The sequence below is a fragment of the Diabrotica undecimpunctata genome, chromosome 6, assembly GCF_040954645.1.
Source record: "Diabrotica undecimpunctata isolate CICGRU chromosome 6, icDiaUnde3, whole genome shotgun sequence".
NCBI lineage: Eukaryota > Metazoa > Arthropoda > Insecta > Coleoptera > Chrysomelidae > Diabrotica > Diabrotica undecimpunctata.
The window spans coordinates 102,328,255-102,352,963 of NC_092808.1; the positions used below are offsets into that span (position 1 = coordinate 102,328,255).

General features: G+C 32.4%; 1 protein-coding gene across 1 annotated transcript in view; it reads right to left on the bottom strand.

The window, feature by feature from the left end:
• The window catches only part of LOC140443657 (uncharacterized), a 74,003-nt gene that overhangs the window by 9,000 nt on the left and 40,294 nt on the right, over window positions 1-24,709 (bottom strand). The window contains exons 4-5 of the mRNA XM_072535024.1: window positions 12,162-12,381; window positions 1,863-2,195 (exon numbers count right to left, since the gene is read on the bottom strand). Of these exons, the coding sequence (XP_072391125.1) occupies window positions 1,863-2,195; window positions 12,162-12,381 (553 nt within the window). The remainder of the gene's footprint in view (window positions 1-1,862; window positions 2,196-12,161; window positions 12,382-24,709) is intronic.

The window sequence follows — 24,709 nt, forward strand, 5'->3', positions numbered from 1 at the left end:
ATTTGTATTTTATATTATTATATTATTATATTATTTATCGTATTATTTGTATAAATATAAAATTGAAACGCATTTCTTGATCCAATAAGCTAAGTATGCTTTTTTGTTTATAAATAACCAATTTAAATTCATATTTACATCAATTCTCTTCTCAACTGTTTCTGTATACATTCATATATCTGTATACAATATGTATATCCTGTTCAAACGTCTTTTGATGCTCTAATTAAGTATACATTTTCTCGTAATAATTTTGAATTTAATTAATTAATTCAATAATATTAACACTTGTGAGATTGCTTCTTGAGCTCAAAAGTTGATTTTTATGTGTGCCTAATATTAAAAGTACTTCAGTAAAGCAGTACAGTACAAGTCTTCTATTTTAAGTAGAAGATTTTAACTGTACTGTTTTACTGAATAATTTTTGCAAATTATTACTTAAATTTGTTATTGTGTATTCAAAAAAATAGCCTAATTTAAATTAAAATAAGCTTAAGGTCTTTATGGCATGCCGCTATGTTTAATTTTTCTTTGTCGTTGTATTCTATTAGCTAAATCTTGTCAATATAATGACAAAGAAAAATTAAAGAAAGAGGCAGGCCATAAAGACTTTAAGCTTATTTTAATTTAAATTGGACTATTTTTTTTTGAATTTACAATAACAAATTTAAGTATATATGTCATGGAAAAATTTCAAGAGTTTTCTCATTATCTATTCGCTCCGTGCGTGACCATGGTAGGGGTACCTTGAAACGATGCCAGCGTGCGTAGCGGCGAAATATGACAAAATTGGAATCTTTTTACGCATAAATTTTATTAAAAATGTGTGCAAATACATGTTGCGTATTTAATTGTGCTAATAATAGCAAAAATAGTAAGTGTAGTTTTCCCAAAGGTTCCCAAAGATTACATATAAATTAGAGAAAAGAAAAAGATGGATCCGTGCTATTAATATGAAAAAGTAAATATCACATAACCTCATTTTTATGCAATTAAAATAGGAAATATTTAAATAATTTACCTTAAATGATATTTTATAAGGCTTCAAGCTAACTGCAGAGTGCCTGATGACTTTAGCTTTTATATCATAACTTTTACTATTACTGTTTTTAATTATATGCTCTTCCACGTGAAAAATTTGATTTGCCAGTACTAGATTTTTCCCTTTCTTTTCCGTTTGCGGTTAAAAAGATAAATTATGATGAATTTTTAGAAACCCAGTTTTTAATACTACATTTATTTTGTACATAAACTGAAAAAATATAATTAAAAAGTTAATTATTAATAATTGTCAATTTCGCCTGTATTTAACAATGTCAAACATATGTCATATGTTTAACCTGAAAATTGGTAGGTCCAAAACAGTCAGATGAAGGCGGTAGGTGTCGCGTCAGTCACGCACGGAGCGAATACAATTTTCAGAAAGTTGTTTTTATATCTTTTTTCTGGAATTTTTGTGTTAACCGTAAAATTAGCATACTAATGTCACAAGATATTTTGATCGGAGATATTATGGCGAACAATTTTGTCATACTTTTATTCATTTCTGTCATATATTTTTTAATACTTTCTGTGATACGCGGGACAAAAAATAAAAATAGTATTCTACAATGCCGATTTTTATACTACATTATTTCTTGGTTCTTCCACCAAGTTTTCAGCTAGAACATATCGAAATTCTTATTAAAAATAACGATACGGGACATTTCTACAAAAAGCGAAGTTTCAGTTCACGACAACCAACTTATCCTATTTTTGTACAAATTCCAATTGGATTATTAACTCTACCTATCTACATTAAGTTCATCATCTAAATCATACACTAGTTATTACTTAATATAAGAACTGTTTTATCAACTTACCCTGCAATCCGAGAATATTTTACACTGCAATATCTTATAATTAGCAAAATTATTAAAAAAACCGCAGTTACGGAAAAAAATAAAATGATCCTGTATTTGATCCAATTGTTCATACTTGGTAAAGCACAAGTAGTTATCCCGTCGGAAAGGTATTTTTCTGAGTATCTCTCCCACATTATCTTAAGATGATATTGATTTAACTGATAACCTGGCCAGATTTCAGAATCGTTCTTCGTATGAATAGGTACCGCAAATTTGGCTTCTACACATGGATTGCAACTAGGCCAGCCAGCGGTGCAAGTATAGATTCCGATGATTTCGACATTGTTGGTTCTAAAAACATATCTTATTTAATAAAAATTAACAATTACAATATTATTAATTCCAATTAACAAAATTGTTGGATTAAAGAACCATTTAGGCTGATATGTAGACTTGGGAAAATGTGCAAAATGCATTATATTGCATATTTTATGCAAGTATCTGGGGATTTTGATCATTTATACAAAAAATTGCATAAAATTCATAAACGTCAATTTATTTCGAATTGTGGATTTTAAATAATATTTATCTAACCGTAGATAATGGTAGGTAACTAGAAATTCCAAGGTTCATTTTACTTCAATATTTCAGTCTTCAATATTACCGATAGTACATTTAATACTTTTCTTTATTTAATATTTAAAGTTGCTTTGACAAAGTCCTCGTAGACATACCGTCTCAGGACTCGCAACTAATGTAGAGTCATATGTCGCCATGTTACCAATCCAACGGTAACTTTAACATCTTAACTGTAAATTAGACATAATGTAAACCAAATTTTATTTAATAATTTTTAAAGGGTTTTTACCCACATATTTAGTGGCTACATCCATGTATTAACTAGACACTGATGATGGAATATTTATTCCGAAAACGTTTTGTCAATTCAACATAGCCCAACTGGGTTTTTTATATACCTTTTTATAAAGGATTTAATTCAAAATATTTAATATGTTTTTTAAAATATTTTAATGATTGCATAAATTAACGTTAACAAAACAGGAATAATATAATTAAATTTTAATATAATACCAATACCTCTTGATGTATATTTTATTATAAAATAAATATTTTTCCGTCGACCGTCCATTTATGATCAAGTTTAACACCCTCAAAATCATTGATTATTAACCCCTATTAATGAATGATTTTCTATTAATGAACGATTTCATTATAGGCAACACAACATACATTGCTTGCATAAATTAATTAAACGCTCTGTGATTGGCACTGACCTGTGGTGTAGCAACCAAACATATGCCTATATATATTCCCACTAAAAAATTTAAAATTAAGTAGCCGCTGTTAGTACTATCTGTCATTGTATGTCAATATTTACTTTATTGTTTAAATTTCTGTGTATTTGAAAAATCAAAAGATGGATATTGATGAAGACTTTAATTTAACTCCACCAGAAGTGGTAGAAACTGCAAATGAAATATCTTAAAGTTCACTGGTAAAAACATACGCTGAATTTATTGCATGGTGTGACGAGAGAAAAATAATACGATATTCAGAATCTGTATTGCTCCCATATTTTTCAAACATTGCCGAAAAAGGTCTAATAGCAAGTTTGTGGCCCAAATATTCGATGCTTAAATCAACCTTAAGTTTAAAATCAAACATTGATATATCTAAATATAATAAGTTAATTATGTTTATCAAGAAAAAAAGAACAGGTTATGTACCAAAGAAATCAAAAACACTTGAAAAAGAACAAGTCCAGAAATTCATCTCTGATGCTCTTAAGTTTATCTATTTAATACTCGTATTTCATAACATTTCATTTTGTAAGTTGCATTGATTTTCGGTGTGGCTGGTGCGTTAAGAAAGGACGAACTATTGAAATTAGAAACAAATGACGTTCAAGACTTGGGGTCAAAGTTTCTTGTCACAATAAAAGTATCAAAAACACACACAAATAGAATATTTACCATAGTAAATAACGAAGCAAATACCATTCTCAATGCGATCAAAAACTAAATTTCTTTAAGACCGGCACACACACCAGATAAACGATTTTATAATAATAATAGTCTCCCGTTTTTATACCGCTTCGCGGCTTTTGGGAGTATAGCAGGGTAGTCTGCTATATCTAGGGCCTACGGTATACAAGGAAGGTAACATGGCCAGTGCTACGGTTCAACCGCCTATTATTACCCCTGGTTTTACCCAAGGTACTCATTTTTATTCAGGTTGATTCGACCTGGGGCCTATAGACATTTTTAAAAATGTCTAGTTATTCTTGCCGGCGGTAGGATTCGAACTCCACACCACCGGCATGCGAGGCAAGCATCCTACCGCTTGCGCTACGCAGGCCCTCATAAACGATTTTTTATTTTTTATAAATATAACAAATGTTCCACACAGCCAGTTAGCATAAATACGTTTTCCAAAATTCCTTCCGTTATTGCTAAATTCTTAAAATTAGAGCACCCGCATCTCTACACTGGGCATTATTTTAGACGTTTCTCTGCCTCAATACTGTGTGACAGTGGTGCAGACTTTTCAGCTATTAAAAGACTAGGTGGCTGGAAATCGACTGCTATAGCAGAAGGTTATATAAATAATTCTATGCAGAATAAACTTGAGACGGCTGAAAAACTCTTAGGGACAAAATACCACTAAACCTTGTCAAAGTACTTCCTTCAGCACCACCGCTTCTTCTTCTATCACAGAATTGACAAAGGTCCAAGAAGACTTAAATATAAATTTGTCAAAATGCTATACAGCAGATAATCGTTTATCAATACCTTCCTTTAATTTCAGTAATTGTACTATTTCGAATATTAATGTTTACAATAATAAAACTACCACTAAGGAAAATTAAACTTTGAATAAAGTTAATGAAAGCTGGAAAAATTGTTGTTTATCGTTAAGTAAATAAAAATTTAAACTAAGATATCTTTATTTCTGAAAAGTACGGTCGATGTAAAAGTTTGGTAACGAACTCGTGAATTAAAATGGCGATTAACAATCTCGAACATTAACGCGCTCGCTCCGCTCACGCGTTAAAATATCTCAATTGTTAATCTCCCTTATTGGTTAAACTTGTTGGTTAAATAACTATAACTATTGCTGAAATATCAGTGACCGCCGTGCAATAATCGTACAGTTACTTGAATTGAATTTCTTCTATTGATGCCTTTAGTTTAAGATTATAAAGAAATGGGTTCTAACTGTAGATATTTATAGTACAAAAAATATATTACAGGTTGCATGCAAAAAGAAATTTCAGATAGATCAAAATGTTATTTGTCATGACATTTAACCAAAAAAGATAAAACTAAATCTGGAGAAAAATATCAAGCTTCGGTTTCTAAGTCTTTTAGGTCAAGTTCAAAAGAAGGAAATAAAAAATTTAATTTTAATAAAGACTTGTGTCGTGCATTAATCTCTTCAAATATACCGATTTCAAAATTATCCAATGAAAACTTAACTTATTTTTAAAAAAATAAAGTAAATTGAATATTGCAAGTTAAAGGACTCTAAAGAGAAATCATGTCAACTCGTTGTACTTGTCAGTAATAGATAATATAAAAAACTAATATTAATGACAATTACTTATACTTATATGTTGACGAATCAGAAATATATATATATATATATATATATATATATATATATATATATATATATCGATACCTTTTTGCCATAACATCGTAAGTCTCGTTTATTAAATTTTACAGTACGGCAGTTTTTTCAATATACGGGTCTAGAAATGTCCAATTGAAGTAAAAATTGGCATCCGGACATATTATGATGAGTGTTTGAAGTAAAGTAATGATTTTTCTTTAAAATAGTTTCAGTTTTTTTGTAGTTGGACTTACGTTACTTTGGAAGCATCAAAAATAATTTTGGTACTGTAGTTTTATACAAGTCCAACACTTACGATAATTTTGGTAAATTCAGAAATAATTTCACATTGTGATTGTTATCGTTAGCTCAGCATTTACGATAAAAAGTATGTTTAGACACAGCCCCTTAAAGTAACATAATTAATATATAAAAAATACCAAAAATCGTTTATTTAAGGTAATTTATTTGTGAAAAGTAAAAAGTACAATAGGCATTTAACTGAACAACAAATCGCTTTAGTCATAAACTTACAAATAGTCATAATATCTAATGTTGTTGCATGTGGTATAATAAATGTGAATCAAAGCTAGTCAGCAAAAATCTAATCTTGGGGCCCTTCATCGCTTTCGTCTTCCTCATCTGATTCTGCTAGCTTATCTGGCGTAGCTGACGTTTTCATTAGCCTATATTCATTTTGAAACCTGAGAAAAATTATATTGTTGTCGCAGAGATCAATTAAGTCTTTTTTCTTTGCAACGGAAACAGACAATTTTTGAGAATAAAGCCGTTTTGTTTTTTTTTTCCTTTTAATTCCATCGTGAAATTGATGCAGTTCTGGCCATTATTTAAATAGTCAACCTCTATAATAATATCTGGGTTACCTTTTTCAAATTTTACATTTTTAATTTCACTGATTTTTATAGGTTTTCCGTTCTTACATTTGAATTTACTCGGTTTTAGTACATCATCAGATATTTTTTTCCATTCTAAGAGGTCGCTGAAATCCATTTTCATTGTTTCAAATGGTTTAGGTTTAATACGAGAATTGGATATCAATGTACACCATTCTGATGGAGCCCATACTACGCGTTTTTTGATAAACCGCTCAATTGTCGCGTGAACTGAGTCGACAGGCATATAAGTATGGCCTGGTTTTAAGTATCGCACACTGATTGATGTTATATTAACAGAATCCTTAAGAAATGTTAAGATCATTACAAACATTGCCTTGTTTTTGTTCTGTCCATAACAACTGGACACTTTTGGGTTCCACTTTCGTAAACCGTAAGATTGTAATAAGCATAAGCATTTTTCTTTGTTTTCCAAATATTTTTTATACAATTGCTTTGTTTCTTCTGTTTTCTCAAAATCTTTGTCTTTTCTCACTTGACAGACTTTGCACTTTTTTCGGCAAGTGAAATCCGATATTAAATTCTGCCTTAAAACTCTTTCGGAACACTTGCAGGGAAACGATACCGTTCTTAGTTATGCCATTTTCTAACTGTTTGTTCTTAAAAAGTTCGTATAAGAATGATACATTACGAGATTTAGTGGGTAAGTATCTTCTCGATGTTTTATTTCTGCAATAATGAGATATGACAGCGGGTAGCAACGTGATAAAATCCAAAACATTCTGCTTCTGCTCTTTCCCAGTCTTGTTATGGGGAACATGCTTACCTCTCCGATCTATTTTGGAAAATGAAGCTGACGTAGAGTTTTCTTTCGTATATCTCAAAGTCATTTGTGAAATATCCAAGGTTTTCAATAAAAATTGTTGGCACACCTTGTGTTCATGAAACATCCTATATTGACCAAAAATGTGTCAACCGAGGTAAGACATAAAATATAGAACTTGTAGTACCTTATAATACTCACTACAAAATAATACAAAAAGATAGGATTATGATTCACTTGAGACTAAATAAATCTAGAACAACCATTACCTATCACACCAATACAATTACTAAGAAACCTCTATAATTTGAAAAAAACTACGGTATGTTAAGGAAATTTTGATTTTGAACTACATTTTTTACAATGTTTCCTACAAATCTCAACAAAAGCAAAAGTAAAAACCATAAATAATTACCGAAAAAATTATTTTGTGATACTTACGTTCTGACTCTGCGGCTATACACAGTGCACTAATAGATCGTAACGCACTTCGCTGCATCGTAAGTAGCAATTTTTGTACCACGTGACTTGCACCTTACGATGTTTTGGTGATCATGCGATGTTTTCACAACTACAAAATAGATTTGTTCACATTTTTATGTGACTTACGTTACAGCAAATTCGGTTTTTTCTCCAAGACTATGCTATTATACCTACGGTAATTTTGCTGGGAGGTGCCTGGTGGCGTGATAGATACGATGCTTCAATAAAACTGTTTTCCCTAAATTTGTCACTTACGATGTTATGGCAAAAAGGTATCGATATATATATATCACTCATTTAATTATTGGTATTCCTAGTCTTCTACAGCCGTTATTAAAAGATATAAATTTAAATGAAACCAGAACTCTACCATTCTTTAATAACCCCTATTGAACCAACATACTCCCACATCATAATATTTCCCTCGCCAAATTAGACATAAAAGATACCAGTGTTAGTACATTACGGATTCTCTTTCTAGAACTTATAAACAAAAATAAATATAACATATTATATAACACATTACACCGACGCATCAAAGACTGAAAGTGGTATTGGATATTCTGTAACCACTGTACGAAAACCTATCAAACTCTATTAAATTTCTCCTTGGTGTTATATTCACACTGGTGAAGTACACACTACTAGCTATCTCACGTTCTTTCAAATATGCCCAACAATATCGAAATATACACATAGCCATATGCACTGATTCACTTTCCACTATACACTCTATTAATGCTATATCCACCAACCATCCTCTCGGTCAAGATATTCATGACACATAGGTATCAGCTTCTTCTAAACCAAAATAACAACAGTTACTCTGGTATGGGTACCATCCCATGTCGAGATTATTCGTAACAAAAGAGCCTATTGTCTTGCCAAAAAAGCCGCATCATCCATGGACTCCATTATCAATATATAAATCTCCAACGATCTAAAAGCTAGACTGAAAAAGCTTAATCTATCCACCTGGCAGATTCACTGGAATAAAGTTACTTCAGCGTTGCATGAAATTAAACCCTCAGTGAACCTACTTACCTATCCTAGTTTATCTTGGAAAAATATGGCCTAACACATCGCTATCTGATAACATCATCTCCACAACTAAAATATCAGCACTGTAATACGATTCTCCGAATCAGACATATACGTATCGAATGTCCTTTTTCTGCCAAAATGCGACAATAGCTCGGTTATTTATTTTTATTTCTTTATGTTAAATGTTAACTATACTATTTCGCAATTTATATTATATTACCATAGAAACCGCGTCACAAGATATCAGATCGATCATGTTCTAGTAGATGCCAGGAGGGGTAATAACTGTCTATAACGTAAGAAGCCTAAAAGGGGCTGATGGAGACACGGATCATTTTCTGGTAAAAGCGAAGATAAGGACAAGAATAGCGTCCAAAAAACATACTAGAATACACCAACACAATTATGGAATACCGAAGTTCTACGTAATAAGGAGACAGAACAGAAATTTCAAAAGGCTATAAAAATCACTCTAACAGACAGAAGACTATAACAACATAGACTCGGCTTGGAAAAATATCAAATTGGCTCTGACAGGCGTATCAGATGAAATACTAGGATACTAAAAGAAAACAACAAAAAAATGGTTCGATTATGAATGCCTGAACTCCATAACAGCAAGAATTATGGCTAGAAAGAACATGCTACAAAACCCCTCGCACAAAAACAATGAAATGTATAGACAAAGAAGAACAGAGACAAGAAAGCTAATGAAAAGGAAGAAGAGGGAGTATCAGGAACAAATAATCAGAGATATAGAAGAAAAAAGAAAGAACAAACAAGCGAGACAGTTCTTCAAAGGAGTTTCAGATATCAAGACCGGGTACCAAGCAAGAACAGGAAACTTCCTTTAAAACGACAGCGGGCAGCTTATCACTGATGACAAGGAAATCCTAAAACCCTGGAACGAATACTTCTATCAACTATTGAACGACCAATCTAGAAGAAATACATAAAACATAGAGGTACATACAGCTGAAATCCTAAAAACCTGGAGGGAATACTTCTTACAGGCAATTAAAAAACTTAAAAATAATAAGACACCAGGTAGCGATGGTATACCCGCAGAGTGCTTAAAACATGGAGGAGAAGTGTTGTACAGTTCTATATATAAGCTGATTCAAGACATTTGGCAAGAAGAAACAATGCCAGATGAATGGAAAGGATGGGTTATTGTACCAATACACAAAAAAGGAAACAACAAGCAATGTACTAACTACCGGAGAATAACACTCCTAAACACCACCTACAAAATCCTTGCAAACATCCTACTAGAAAGAACCAAAACATACACAGAAGGAATCGTTGGAAATTATCAATGCGGATTTAGACCGGGCCGCTCTACCATTGACCAGATATTCACAATAAAACAGATAATGGAAAAATTCTGGGAGTTTGATCGTGAGCTTCATCAGATGGTCATAGATTTTAAACAAGCAGTTGATAGAGTATGCAGGGCCAGACTGTGGACAGCGATGCAGGAACTTGACTTTCCAAAAAAACTAGTCACGTTGATAAGGATGTGTATGGAACGGTTACGATGTAAGGTGAGAGTTGGACAACAATACTCGGACACGTTTGAAATAAACAATGGACTAAAACAGGGAGATGCACTTTCACCACAACTCTTCAACTTAGCTCTGGAATACATAATCAGAAGTGCAATAATCGAAAAACAGAATACAGTATTTCATCGAGAAGGACCAAACTTACTACTGGCATTTGCAGATGATATTGATCTAATAGGAAACACACGATTAAGGATAAAGGAGACTTTTGTGAAGTTCGAGAAGAAAGCAGAGAAGATGGGGCTCCAAATCCACGAAAACAAGACGAAATATATGTATATGAGCCGCAATAACCAAAGCAGAGACAGAATCGGTCAGTACATCACCATCGATGACTTTAACTTTGAGCGCGTTAGAGAATTCAAGTATCTTGGAACAACAATAACTGAAGACAATAACGGATCACAAGAAATAAACAACAGGATCCAGGCCGGCAACAGATGTCTTTTTGCCATCCAAAACCTTATAAAATCATAACAACTGACGCCAACATCATCAAAGAAATAAAGTCCAGAAGACTCCAATGGGCAGGACACCTCAGAAGACATTCTGACGAACGAACAGTAAGACTGGTGTGGGAGGAAGGAGACCACGCGGACGCCTTCGTCTCCGGTGGCGAGATAATATAGCAGGAGACCTAAGCACTATGGGCGTGAAGAATTGGATGAAGGTTGCTCAAAAGAGAAAACAGTGGAGGCATGTTGTCGAGTCGGCTAAAACCCACGAAGGGTTGTAACGCCACGGAGTAAGTAAGTAATGTCTTTTTAAGCAATTGTAATTACAAAATCTACCATATAACCATTAGTATTTCTTACGTACAAGAAGTTCAGAAGACGTGAGAAATTTATAAACTTTAATTTAAATAATAAAAGTACGCAAGACTGTATACCTTGGACACATACTGAGAAATAATAAATATAGTCTTCTGCAGGTCATCATGCAGGGTAGAGTCGATGGCAAAAAGGGAATAGGTAGAAAGAGGAACTCATGGCTGCGAAATATTCGAGACTGGACAAACATGAACGTGTAATTATTCCACGTTGCAAAAGACAGAGAAGCTTTTAAAAATGTGGTCGCCAACCTCCGTTAATGGGGACGGCATAGGAAGAAGAAGAATTTAAATAAAAGATATAATTCTATTACAATTGTAGGGTAAAGATACGCGCGTACTTGATCGAACCATCCAGCAGCGGAACGCAGAACGCACCGCCACCGCATTTGCCGGCAAAATCACGTCAACTCATACATACAATCAGTGGATTTGCATATTTCATATAAGATGGATCCAAAAATTAATATTGTTAGTTTATTGTATAAAGGACAAAAAAATAAACTTTTTAAAAAGAGGTGTAATAAATGGATGAATGAAATTTGTAAAATGCGAAACACGAAAAGTGAATTTGCTACTTAATTTCCTCATTTAATCGATCATCAAGCCAATTTTCTTCAATACTTTGGAATGAGTTACGAAAACTATCAAGAACTCGTATCTATTGCAAAAACTGATCTCACAATATGAAAAACAACATTTAGAAGCTCAATTTCGGCGATATCGCTAACGGTGAAAATGATCTCACAATATGAAAAACAACATTTAGAAGCTTAATTTCGGCGATATCGCTAACGGTGAAAATATTCCATTCCGAGTTTTGGATTCGGTTTGATGTGAATCGATATGTTTCCGAAAAGTGTGCGCTGATTCATTTAAATATACAAATGTATTAAATTGACGAGAGTCGTAGTGCGTTCCATTATCTACCGGTTCGGTCAAGTGCGCTCATACCTTAATCGTTCGGCTTTTCGGTCACTTACAAAAAAATATTGTTTAATGACCATTAGATCAGAACTCTCCAAAGTAAACAATATACAACTATACAACTAGGAGCGAATTCATTTGATGTAAACTTACGTTATATTATCCACTAACTCAAACTCCTGATCTTTACAATAATCAATAGCCATATTCGCAATCATCTGTGTAAAATCCAATAAAATAGTTGGATTTCGGTATTGATATGCTGCTAGACCTGACAAAACTACGACCAGTTCATACGTATCGTTAATACTTGGAGTAGGCAGAAACTCTGTAGATGATGTTGGTTCAGCGGTAGTCGTTGTGATAACGTCTCCTAAAAATAAAGGAAAGAGTAATATTTTATAATCATCCCACAAATAGACCGACATGTTTTCTCCAGAAAATATGGTGGATTTTCTTTAAAGTTAAAGTAAAAGGCGTCTATGATATTTACTGAGTTTTGTCGTTGAAAAGACTTTTTTATTTATGTAAATATATGAAACTAATTGACTTTCAAATAACTAACTTTTTACGTAAATAAAATTTTTTTGGGTTGATTAATCGTAATAAGCATTTTGGGATTAGGACAAGGGTCATACTTTTCTCACCCACGGGTCGTTCTGAGCATTTTTTTTTCTTTTAACAAATACGGGGTAGACCATGGTAAGGTAGGTATATAAACAAAAGAAAAGACATTTAAGGTGACAAGCCTAATCTAGTTATTCTACAACTTAATTTTAGACTGAAATATTTTTCTTCCACTTTATAAGCAATTCTGCTTGTTCATTGGGGGATTAATACCTCTATGGAAGGTTGTCACTCCATCTTTTGCGCGATCGTCCGATACTTCTTCTTGTGACTTATCTCTTGCTATTTTGACAACACGGGTCTCCTCCATTCTACTTATGTGGTTATTCCATTCTTTGATTCTATTTTGTGTCCATTCATTTATACACTGTACGTTACATTTTCTTCTTCTGTCTTCACTTCTCTTTCGATCTCTCAGCGTATTTCCTGTAATTTTTCTTAGTAATCTCATCTCTGCCATTTCCAGTAGCCTTTGCGTTGTGGCTGTATCGGGTCTTGTTTCTGAGGCATATATCATTATTGGTTTTACACTGGCTTTATAAATTCTTGACTTCATCCCAGTGCTAATGTATATGATTCGCCATATAGTGTTATTAGGACATCCTACCAGTCTATCTGCTTTTTGTACATGATCTCTCACTTCTTTATCCAGGTCTCCATAGTTAGACAGTGTGATTCCCAGGTATTTTATTTCCATTATGTGTTCAATACTGATGCCATCAATTTCTATTTTACATCTGGTTGGTTCTGTGCTGATTACTATTGTTTTAGTTTTCTTAGATGAGATTGTCATATTAAATTCTGTTGCTCTTATGTTAAATCTGTGGACCAGTCTTTGCAGACTATCTTCATCTTGGGCTATCAATATTGGGTCGTCTGCTTAACAGAGTATTTTTATTTCTTCGTTTTTCATTTTGTATCCTCTTCCTCTGTTAACGCTTTTGATGATTTCGTCCATGATCAAATTAAAGAGCCTGGGGCTCAATGAATCCCCTTGTCTTATTCCGCTGGCTATTTCTATAGGTTTTGTAAGTTATCCATCTATTTTGACTTCCATTTTGTTGTTTTGGTAGATGTGTTCGATAGTTTTTATAACATTTAGATGAACTTCTCTATTATACAGAAGATGGATTACATCTTTGAGTCTTACTCTGTCAAACGCTTTCTTTAGGTCAATCAGACACAGAAATGCTGGTCTATTATACTCCAGTGATTTCTCAGTAATTTGCATAATAACGAATGTTGCATCTGTACACGATCTTCCACTACGATAATCCTGTTGTACATCTGCTAAACTTATCCTCTGATTTATTAGCACTTAACGTAGTATTTAACAAGTTTTTACCTCTGTAGTTTTCTGGTTGTTTTTTTATCTCTTTTTTTTGAATAGTAGAATTAATTTGCTCGTTCTCCATTCTTCCGGTATTTTATTGTGTTTTATAATTTTATTAATCAATGTTGTTAATTGTTCTATCATTGCCGCTCCACAATATTTCAATAATTCGTTTGGTATCCCGTCTTTACCTGCTGCTTTTCTGTTCTTCAGGTTTTCAAGTATTTTCCGAACTTCCTGTATATTTATATTAAGTTCTTCATTTGTGATAATTTCTGGTGGTTTCCGGTTCTAGCGTCGTTTGTTCTTCCTCTGCATAAAGCTTTTTTGGGTAATCAATCCACGTATCATTTTCTATGTGTTTTGGTTCTATTAGTTCCTTTACCTCCGTTCTTGGACCTCTCATAAAGCGCCATAATATTTCCTTTTGCAGGCTGTGAAAAATATGTTCCATTTCTTTCGAAAAGCGTTCCCAGTGATCATTTTTTAATTTTTCTTACAAGTGCATGTGTTTTGTTTCTAATTGTCTTGTAATTATGATATGTTTTGGTTGACTGTATTTCAGATAAGCTTTTTTCTTTTCTTTACATTTTCCTTCACTTCTGTACAAAACCATGGAATTCTTCGTCTTGGGAACGATTTATTTTTATTTATAATTCTTTCACCAAGAACTTCCTTGGCCGAGGCTAAGATATGAGGCTTATTTTTTTTTCCAGTTTTCTTCGACTCCATCACTTTCTGTATATATATATATATATATATATATATATATATATATATATATATATATATATATATATATTTCTGCATTTTTCGGTTAATCCTTTTTGGAATAGTTATCTTGTGGAGTCATCTTATAAGCTTTCGACTTTTATCTTTGTGATGTATTCTGGTGTTTTGTTATCACATACACCATCTATGTGTTTTTATTCGAATTTTGCACAATACCAATTTATGATCGCTTCCTATTTTTGCTGATGTTAGTGCTCTTACATCCAAGATTTGAGAGAAGTGTTACTCTCTATTTAGCAGAATATAGTTTATCATAGATCTTTGTCCTCTAATGTTTTCAAAAGTGTATTTGTATTGTTCTTTGTGAGAGAAAAATGTATGAATAATACATATTTCGTTTATGCTGCAGAGGTCCTCAAAAGGTCTCCGTTGTCATTTCTGATATTTTCATTATATCGCTGTTTTATTCCTGGAACTATATCATTGCCAACACGGGCGTTGAAATCCCCCATAATGATTAGATACTGAAATATAAAAAATAAAATAAAATCTAAAACATGTTTACCATTTAGTGGCAAAAGATTCTTTTGCCTAGAAAAGAGACCATCAACCAGCATCAGTATAAACATTTTTAACACATTTACTATTTCGTGGAGAGATATATTTTGAAAATGATGTCTTAAAATAAATATAATCTACTTGTAACAGAAAATTCAATTTAAGTTTGTCCTTTTTAATATTCCTTAAATTAATTTACATATAAAAAGTTTAAGCCGATAACCATATTTAGAACTTCCCAACTTTCTAAGTAAACATTTTCTAAAGAAAAGTGTGTAATTACTTCAAAAGAAAGAAATAAATTTAGCAGCAAAACGTTAAGAAAGAGTGTTGTAATTAACTCATAATATAGTATAGTTTCCGTCAAGATATAACATCCGATTCCACCAACGTGATCTAAGTAAAATCTTATCTACGTTTTACTTAGTCAAAAAAATTTCTTAGTTGTAATTTTCGTTCCACCATACAAGTTTGTACTTAACTTATCCAAGAAAAAACTTAAGTTCTTAGAAATACCAACTTTGCAAAATTGTCAAAAAATCTTAAATTGTTGACTCGTTATTAGTGCAGAAACAACAAAAAAAGAAGAAAAAGAAAAATATTTGTGTCATTTTTGATGATGTCTTTAATTCAATGTCATTTCAATATTTATTATAAATGTACATGGTGACCTGTGTTCTTGTGTATTTTGATATTTTATTTTGTAGCTAGTGTAAAATAAATATAATAGTTTAAACTATAGTACACGCTATATTCTATATATACACACACGATAGATTATACACTTCAGTGAAATTTATAAAAAAAAATATAAAAATAAAAATTCTATCAACACCAATACATCTACGTACACTATATATACAGTATACACTATAAACTATATTATATACTATATACTACTGTTATACTATAGATTACTATCCTACGATATTACGATATATTATACTATAGATTAAATAAGAATATAAAAATAAAAACTCAAATTAGACCGAAAAAATGTGAGTTAAGATATGACAGACGATGAATTTCAATGCATGCTTCAAGTTAAAATTTTTGCTTAAGTCGTCATAGTAGGTGACTTAAGCTTAAGCAAAAATATTTGTACTTAAGTAAATATTTTAAGTTGATGGAACGAAACTCAACGGACTTAAGTGAAAATTATTTCTCAAGATCAAATTTTCACTTAAATCTCGTTGGTGGAACTGGGCGTAAGAAATGTTGCCTGACGCTGGTGGGATCACCCTCACACCGATTTAGTATTATAATAACAAACAACAGACCCTCCAGGAGCGGATTCGCTAAAATTAACAAAAAGTTCAAGTACATATATTATTTTAATAGGGTTGGAATAATAAATATAAAATTAAATATCATATCATATATTTAATACGTATTTATATCTATGTAGTTATAGGTATGTTATTATGTACAATGAAATAAGATAACAAATTAAAGAAATTAAGGAAAATAATGTTAATAACAGTAAAATATTAAAAGAGTGGCAGCAAAAATCAGAATTAGAAAAGATAACATAATAATATTAGAAACAATAACATAAAAAAATTAAATTTGAAGTTTAGATGGAAAAAAATAATTAAAATTACAACTCTCTGTTACTATCGCTGACATCTTTAGTAGAATCGTCATCATCTAATGTTATAATTATTGGTTTAATATGTGAGGTTAATGTTCTGTAATGATCTTCCGTTTTTATAACATGTGAAACACAATTTTGCCACAGTGTTGGGGAAATCCTTTTTGTTTCGTTTACATGTGATACCGATTGGCTACTAAATTTGGGACAGCAGTTGTTTCGCCGTAAACTTTCCTTAAGTTGGCTCCAGATTAATTCAATAGGGTTGAAAATACAGTAATAAGGAGGTAATCGGAATATAATATGACCATCACGTTTGGCTAATTCGTTTATGTTTCTCAAATACAATTGTGTGAAGAACTTCCAACATTTCATTTTTTGTATATGTTTCTTCAAAGTACAAATCATTTTCATACAAAAATTCAATATTTGTTATTTCATCGAGCCTACACTGGGTATTTTTCTAATTTGTTCGCTGTGATACGTCGCGTTATCCATTACAATGACACTTTTTGGAGGCAAATTTGGCAACACTTTGTTTTCAAACTATTCCTTAAACAAGTTATCGTCATATTTTCATGGTAATCCAGATTTGAATCTTTAAGGTTTTTTGCCGATAGTAAAAAACTTTCTCCTCCAAGCCAGCCATTTTTGGATCCAATGTTCAGAATAATTATTCGCTGACCTTTATTAATTGGATAATTGGGTGCACACTTAATAGAGTCGTCTATCCAACCTTTTTGAGCAGTATCGTGGGTATCGAACCATGTTTCATCCAGATAAAATATCGATCTTCCTTCATCTCTAAATTTAGATATAACATCCAAGTATTCGTTTCTCTAGTTAATAAGTCGAGGGGAATCCATTATTGATGATGGCTTATTAATTTTCTTGTATCGAAAACCAATGTGATTCAAAAACCTTGATAAAGTTGAAGGCGAATACGTAATAGAATAGTTTTTAACAAGTTGATCGTAGATCATACTAAGCGTTGGAACTAGGTTCTTTGAATAGAAATTATAAACTGCTCTTCTAATTACCTCAGCGTCTTTTCATTTACTGCTTTATATGTAGAAAACTCACTCCGCTTTTTACAAGGTTGAATTCTATCTGTAACAATTTTCCACACTGTTGTATATGGCATCCTTGTCAATCGAGATGTTGCCTTGATGAGAAATTTACCGTCTTCTGGATTTGGATTATCTTGTTTCACTATTTGATAAACATTCCTAATAATTTCTTCGGCATCATCAGATAAATGTACACGTGTTTTACACTTAGAACTAGCTTCACCGATTCCTGACATTTTACTTGAATTTACGTGACCTAACCACCGATCTAAATGCAAGAAAATAACTGCCTGAATGTGCAAATGTCTAATTTAAATATGTTTGCCATCTTTCATAATGTTTCATCAATTATGTTTTCTAGATAAATAAATAATACCTAATTATACCTAAAGAGGTATACTTTATCTTTAACTAATATACTTGCTAATAATTTTTTAATTTTCTTTTATTTAAAGATAGTAAGCTTCATTATCGAAAGTTCATTTTATTTAAAGTGAAAACGACATAAAACAGATAATATTCTAACTCCATAAAATTCAAATAATGAGCCCGTTGAACATGAAAATTGTTTGTGATCTTTAATAATAATTGATTCCAAGCAACTTAATTTCAGATGAGTAAATCAGATGAGTAAGCAAGATGACTAATTCGTGTATAGCAAAATTTTTTTAATACGAAGCATTGTGTAGAATTTTAATTTTTACAATTTATTTGCACTGATAGGTAACGAGTCAGTTCTGTCAAGTCCCGTCGCAAAGAAAATTGAGGGATTAGTAACATCAATAGGTGTCGTTCATTATTATAATACTGCGGTCGACTGGGTCATCCCACCAGCCTTAGGCCAAATTTCTTATATCTTGAACCAAACTATAACTAACTTTGAACGTATTGTAGTCTGGGTAATGTCAATATATGGTTTGTAGCATAATTTTTTTCTTATATATGTCGAATATTTAAAATGCGTAAAAATTTATTTGATACGCCCCTGGCTGGTACGTATTAATAATCTGAAGTTTTGTTTACCCAGGTGTATATGTGAGACATTCAAAGAAAATATTAACTGCGTGGTGTATTTGAAGTCTTAATTAAATAAATTCCCACAAAAAAATTGAAGACCCAGCACTTTTAAGGTCCATTATCGAATCAAAAGCGTAATTTAAAACAGATCCGATGGGCTGACAGAAACTAGATGGGTAGGGACAGAAAAGGGCTGACAACGAAGTGTTAGTGGGAGTTGAAGGTAGAAAGAATCGGAGAATAGGGGTCTGAACGAGAAAAAATCTTTTTCGGAGATAGTTTTAAAAACCGGCAAATGTTGGCTTAATTCAAATGAGTTTTTGTTAAAAGAAAGGTGATTAGGATCAAGTGCTATGTGGCAGTCTTTGTGAAGTGAGATAATCACCGGTTTGTTGCTGTATTCCGTGTCCCGGGATTTGATAACAGCGTTTCTGAGGGCTAAGTGAGGCCCACTTGGTTTTAAGTGAAAATTAAGCAGCCCATTTTTGAAGAATATATATTGATATCATCCAGGATAACCTGAGGCCCAGTTTTGGTGTGTGTCAGCCTCCATTTTGTGCCTCCAATAGGTCGGATCCAGATCGTTTAAAGTTTGTGTGAGACAGTGTTTTTTGTATTCAATTCCAAGGTAACAAACTTTTTTAATAACTTAAAAGGAAATAATTAGCCAGTGTAGCAGAATATAGTTTTGTTAAATTTTTCTAAATAAACATTTTTCGTTAATATACTAAGATTTGCTTTCATGACAAATTAAAAAGTTTATAAATAAATATAAGTTTTATGGATCAGCTAATTGTCATATTTTAGTTTTCTTTTAAATAAGTTAACCTTGCTAATTAATAAATAATTTAGAAAAGTTTGGTATTTCATTTCGACATATGAGAGTCAATATATCCTTTTCTGTCATTTGGTACATAACCGAAATTTTAAAGTCTGTTTTGTTAGATTCTGTTTTATCAGAAGGTTAAACTCAATGTAAGGTTTGTTGATAAATATGTAATGTTTTTCTTTAAACCAGGAATTTAAAATTATTTCTTTTAAAAAGATTTTCATCTATAAAATTTTTTAGAAAAGTAAAACCTTCTTTCCAAGTAAGAGGATTTCCATTTTAAATAGTTTGGGAATTTACTTGTGTAGTGTTGCCCAGAACATCTCTGTAAGTTTTTTTTATTTCTTTTTCGTAGCTAGTGTCTCCCAGTCCCACCAAATAAAGAAATCCTTATGCACGACTCAGCTCTCCAACACGAGTAGCCGTTCGCAAACGTTTCAATTTATTTACTTACCCTATCGCCAAGCCCAGTAATTGTTCAGTCCCCCTTTCAACACCCTATAAGCAAATTAAACATTGTTGCAAGTTTTATTAAACAAACAATACTTAGCAAACCTTGAAGGTAAGTCAATTAGACGATTAAGCCTACAGTTATCTTCAACTAACTAGCGAAGAAGTAAAAGATCCAGGGAGTGAAACTATCTGTGGTCCTAAGCATAAGCACCCTGCCCGATCTTATACATAGGTATACCAAAATTTAGAGTTTGTTCAAAATTGGGTAACCGAATTTGGAATTGTGCATTGGAAGTGTCGGAACAGTAATAGTTACAAGTGCAAATTATTTTGCACACAAAATTTTTGTATGCACAATTATATTGTGCATACAAAAGGTGACGATATCATCAAATGCCGTACCCTTAACCTTAGCCCAATCTTAGCCTCATTGAATATTTTTCTGGCCATATTAAAAATAAGATCTAAAGTTATAGATTCTAATCTCCTAACCATAATTAAGTGGTGGAGAAAGTCATTGAAAACTAGGAGAATATACAATAGGATAATACTAAAAAATTTATCACCTACAATCCAATGCAGTAATCAAAAGTAAATGAGAAACCATAAACTATTAACATCACATCGAACGCGAACTATAACTATATTAAATTCAAGTTTAAATGCTTTTGATCATTTATACATAAATATTTTTATTATATGGTGTTTGGGAAAGTATATACTATTTCTTTTCATATTTTTACTATTAATATTTCTGTTACGGTACTGTAATGTGATCTAATATAATGCTATGTATCCTAACGACTTTGGTAAATATTATGCTTCCTGTAAAAACTGGTTGTCTCATGTATTATGTTATAAGTGCGGAGAATTTGACTTCTTTGTATTCTGTGTCACAAATATGCACACAAGTGTACGGTTTCGTATTACGGTCTCAATTACAATACAATAGGGTGATTTATTGATGTACCCTCTTCTACCCAACGGCCAAAAGATTCTTTTTTGACCTGCAATCTAAAAACACTTCATCTCAAGACAGCGAACGAAACACACCACGTTTGTTGGCTCTCGTGCCATAGAGCAGCGTCGGCCGGCGCCCCGACGCGGTACCAACCAGATTTCCTTGGCTACGATTCCAATATTTCAAAAGGTAAGTCTATATTCTTTGTACAGACATCAATAATGAGTAAGACCAGTTAATTTCCTAATTTATTGACAGTTATATTTGCTATTTTTCGCTAATTTATTTACAAACAAATTATTTCATTTTTGGTTATTATTATTTATCGAATATCATTTAACCAGCGACCTCATTAAGTTTTATACAAAACATTTGGCCACTTCGAGCGCGGATGATAAATAATAATTTTTTTTGACTTTGATTCAATTAATTTCATTGTGTTTCAATTAATTCATTTTAATTAATTAGTTTTTTTTCTTTTCAATTTAACTTTAAATCGGTCCTTCGGCATTCTTTTTAAATTTAATTTACATAATTAAATTGGATCATATTTATATAGCAATTTTTAAATTTACTTCTATTTTTATAATTCATAATTTCAGTAGGTAAAATACTTTTATATATATTTTGATTAATATCGTACATTAATTATACATATATATTACATTTACATATTTACATTTACATTTTTATATTGTTTTGTGTTGATTTTTATGAATTATTTTGTTCTACTGGTACAATACTTTCCAACTCATTCTGTACGTCTTGTTTGTTAACTTAAACACATTTCTTTCGATCTTCTTCGTTACTTACCTTTTTATCGATATTCTTACTTGTTTGCAATTGATTTTGTTTAAAACTGTTCACTTCTTTAAATCTAGATATAATCTCTTCGTATTGATTTGTTAATTTATGTTTGCATTGTCCTCTCTTTCGTGCTTGTATCTTACAATGCTCAACAAAATGAACAAATCCAACTTTTCGCGCCATACTCGGCATTCTCTAGATTCAAGGAGGCCTATGAAACGCATTCAAGTATCAAAACCACACGCCTTCATGATTATTCGTAGCCAGGGTAGATTTTCATAAATCTCACAACCTTGTTTCGATTGAATTTATTGTCTTCTTTTACTCGCTTTTGATAATCGCTGTCTTATTTCAATATTTTGATAAAATCTCTGTTACTTGTGGTTTCGTTAGTGTCACAAAGCACCCTAAGGTAACTAATCAAGGTGTTAAATGTGTCTTGTGTTCCGGTTCTTATGAGTCATATAAATGTTTGTATTTTTTGTGACTAAACGGCTTCAAGAACTTTTTTCGTTGGTTAATCCACATAATTCTTGTGTACGTGGCCTGATTCCACCTCATTCGAAACGACGAATTGCACGGTTAGCGAATCACGGTCTCGCGTTTTGCTTCTTTTGTTAACCAACGCTCAAATTTATCTTGTTCCTTTAGACAATCACTTCTTCAAATACCAACATTTCTAATTTGCATCACAAACACATTTAATGTCCTCGTCTATTTCGTGCTTTGTGTTCTGGTTCTCACTAGTCATGTAAATGTTTGTATTTTTTGGGACTAAATGGCTTCAAGAACTTTTCTCGTTGGTTAATCCACATCATTCTTGTGTACGTGGCCTGATTCCACCTCATTCGAAACGACGAATTGCACGGTTAGCGAATCACGGTCTCGAGTTTTGCTTCGTTTGTTAAACAACGCTCAAATTCATCTTGTTCCTTTAGACAACCACTTCTTCAAATACTAACATTTCTATTTTGCTACACAACCACATTTAATGTCCTCGTCTGTTTCTTTCCACATAGTTGATACAGATCAAATATGTTTTCGCATCTTTCTTATAATTCGTATCCTGCTAGATACAGGCTCCACAGCCAATTTTATTTCCGTGATCAACCAAATCACGCATTTTAGTAATCAGATCTTATAGAAATACTTATAGGGGTTGAATTGGTTTTTTGTTTCGTAAATTCTGGTCAAAATTCTCGGCGAACCAAATCATCCTGTGGTCTTAGAAATCCTTTTCAATTATGTTCTATAAGGGCGAGTCTCTACGACTTATTTTATATTTTATTTCACATCTTTCGTTACTTCTATGTATACAAACATAGATCTTTTCTACAAAGGTTTTGGAAAGTCGAAAAGAGTAGGCACCTGTTAGTTTTGTCCCAACACGACGGAGCTCGTGATATTTCTCAGTTGTTAATTTTTCGAAAATTAACAAGCCGATTTTCTGTTATTCCACCGTTTTTACAACCCAATCCTCTTTATTTATCTTTTTCTCTTGTTTATATTCGCTACTTATCCTTTATTCTTATGCATATCTTCATTTTGTATGCTAGAGAATCGCTTCAGGAAACTTCCGAATCTCAAAGAGACATATGTTGCATTCATGGAAGATTTTGTTACTTCTCAACATATGATGCCGGTTTCTGAATCCGATTTTAAATCGATTATTTCTTATAACTTTCACACAGTTTTCAAAAAACAAATTTTTATTTCGCTTCTTTTATCCAAAATTCGTACTAGCTTCGACGCCAATCTATATGACGTTCGAGGTGTGTCGCTAATCAACGATTTTGATACTGGTCCTAAAAGGGCATCTCGTTCTTTGCTTAATTTTCGATATCTTCGTTGTTGTTTTATTTGCGAAATAGAGCAAACGTATCGACAAATTAAAGTAAATAAGGAATTTTGGAACTATAAAAGGGGTTCTCTGGAGATCGGACTTTTTAAACCTCTCCAAGAGTTTTTACTACGTATCGTTACTAACGGTACTTCTTCGTTTTCTTTCGCTCATAAACTCTACAAGAGTAACGCTTAGTTTTTAATGCTCGATGGTTTTCCGCTAGGCAGTGGGCCAGCAGCCATCTCGACGGACTTACGTCAGAATCACGCTACAAGTGATTCTCTTTGATCTACTCACCTTCTGCAGTGAGAACTTGCTTAGCTTTTAAAGCACGATACGATGGTTTTCCGCTAGGCAGTGAGCACTCGCTTAGCTTTTAAAGCTCGATGTCAGCAACGTCAGCAACCATCTCTAATTATTTTTAGGCTTTGGCTTACGCATTTTGACATGTTGTTCGTTGGCAAAGAGGAACCTTTCATTTTTACGGTACTGTGCCTAAAATGGAATCCTACGACTGATTTCTTTTCTCATTCTTCTTGTCCCTTTGACAAACCCTTCACAAAGCGGGCCATTCGTTTGTAAATCAGTCGTATTTTTGTTGCTATCCTCTTGTTTTTATTCATTTTCCATGTCTTTTTGCAAGTCAAACGTGTTCTAAAATCGTTGTGGTACTTCAATGTATCCTGGGATGATGAAACATCTGAACAGATACATCTGACCTCTGTACTTGTATGTGTTACATTTCTGGTGTTATTTCTATACAGGAACATCTATCGCGAGATCGGAGCTCTTGGCAGCTATACAAACATATGGAAATAATTATCTAATCGTCTTGCTGGATTGGACCGTGCCTTTTCTAACGACCCGAATTAGGCTC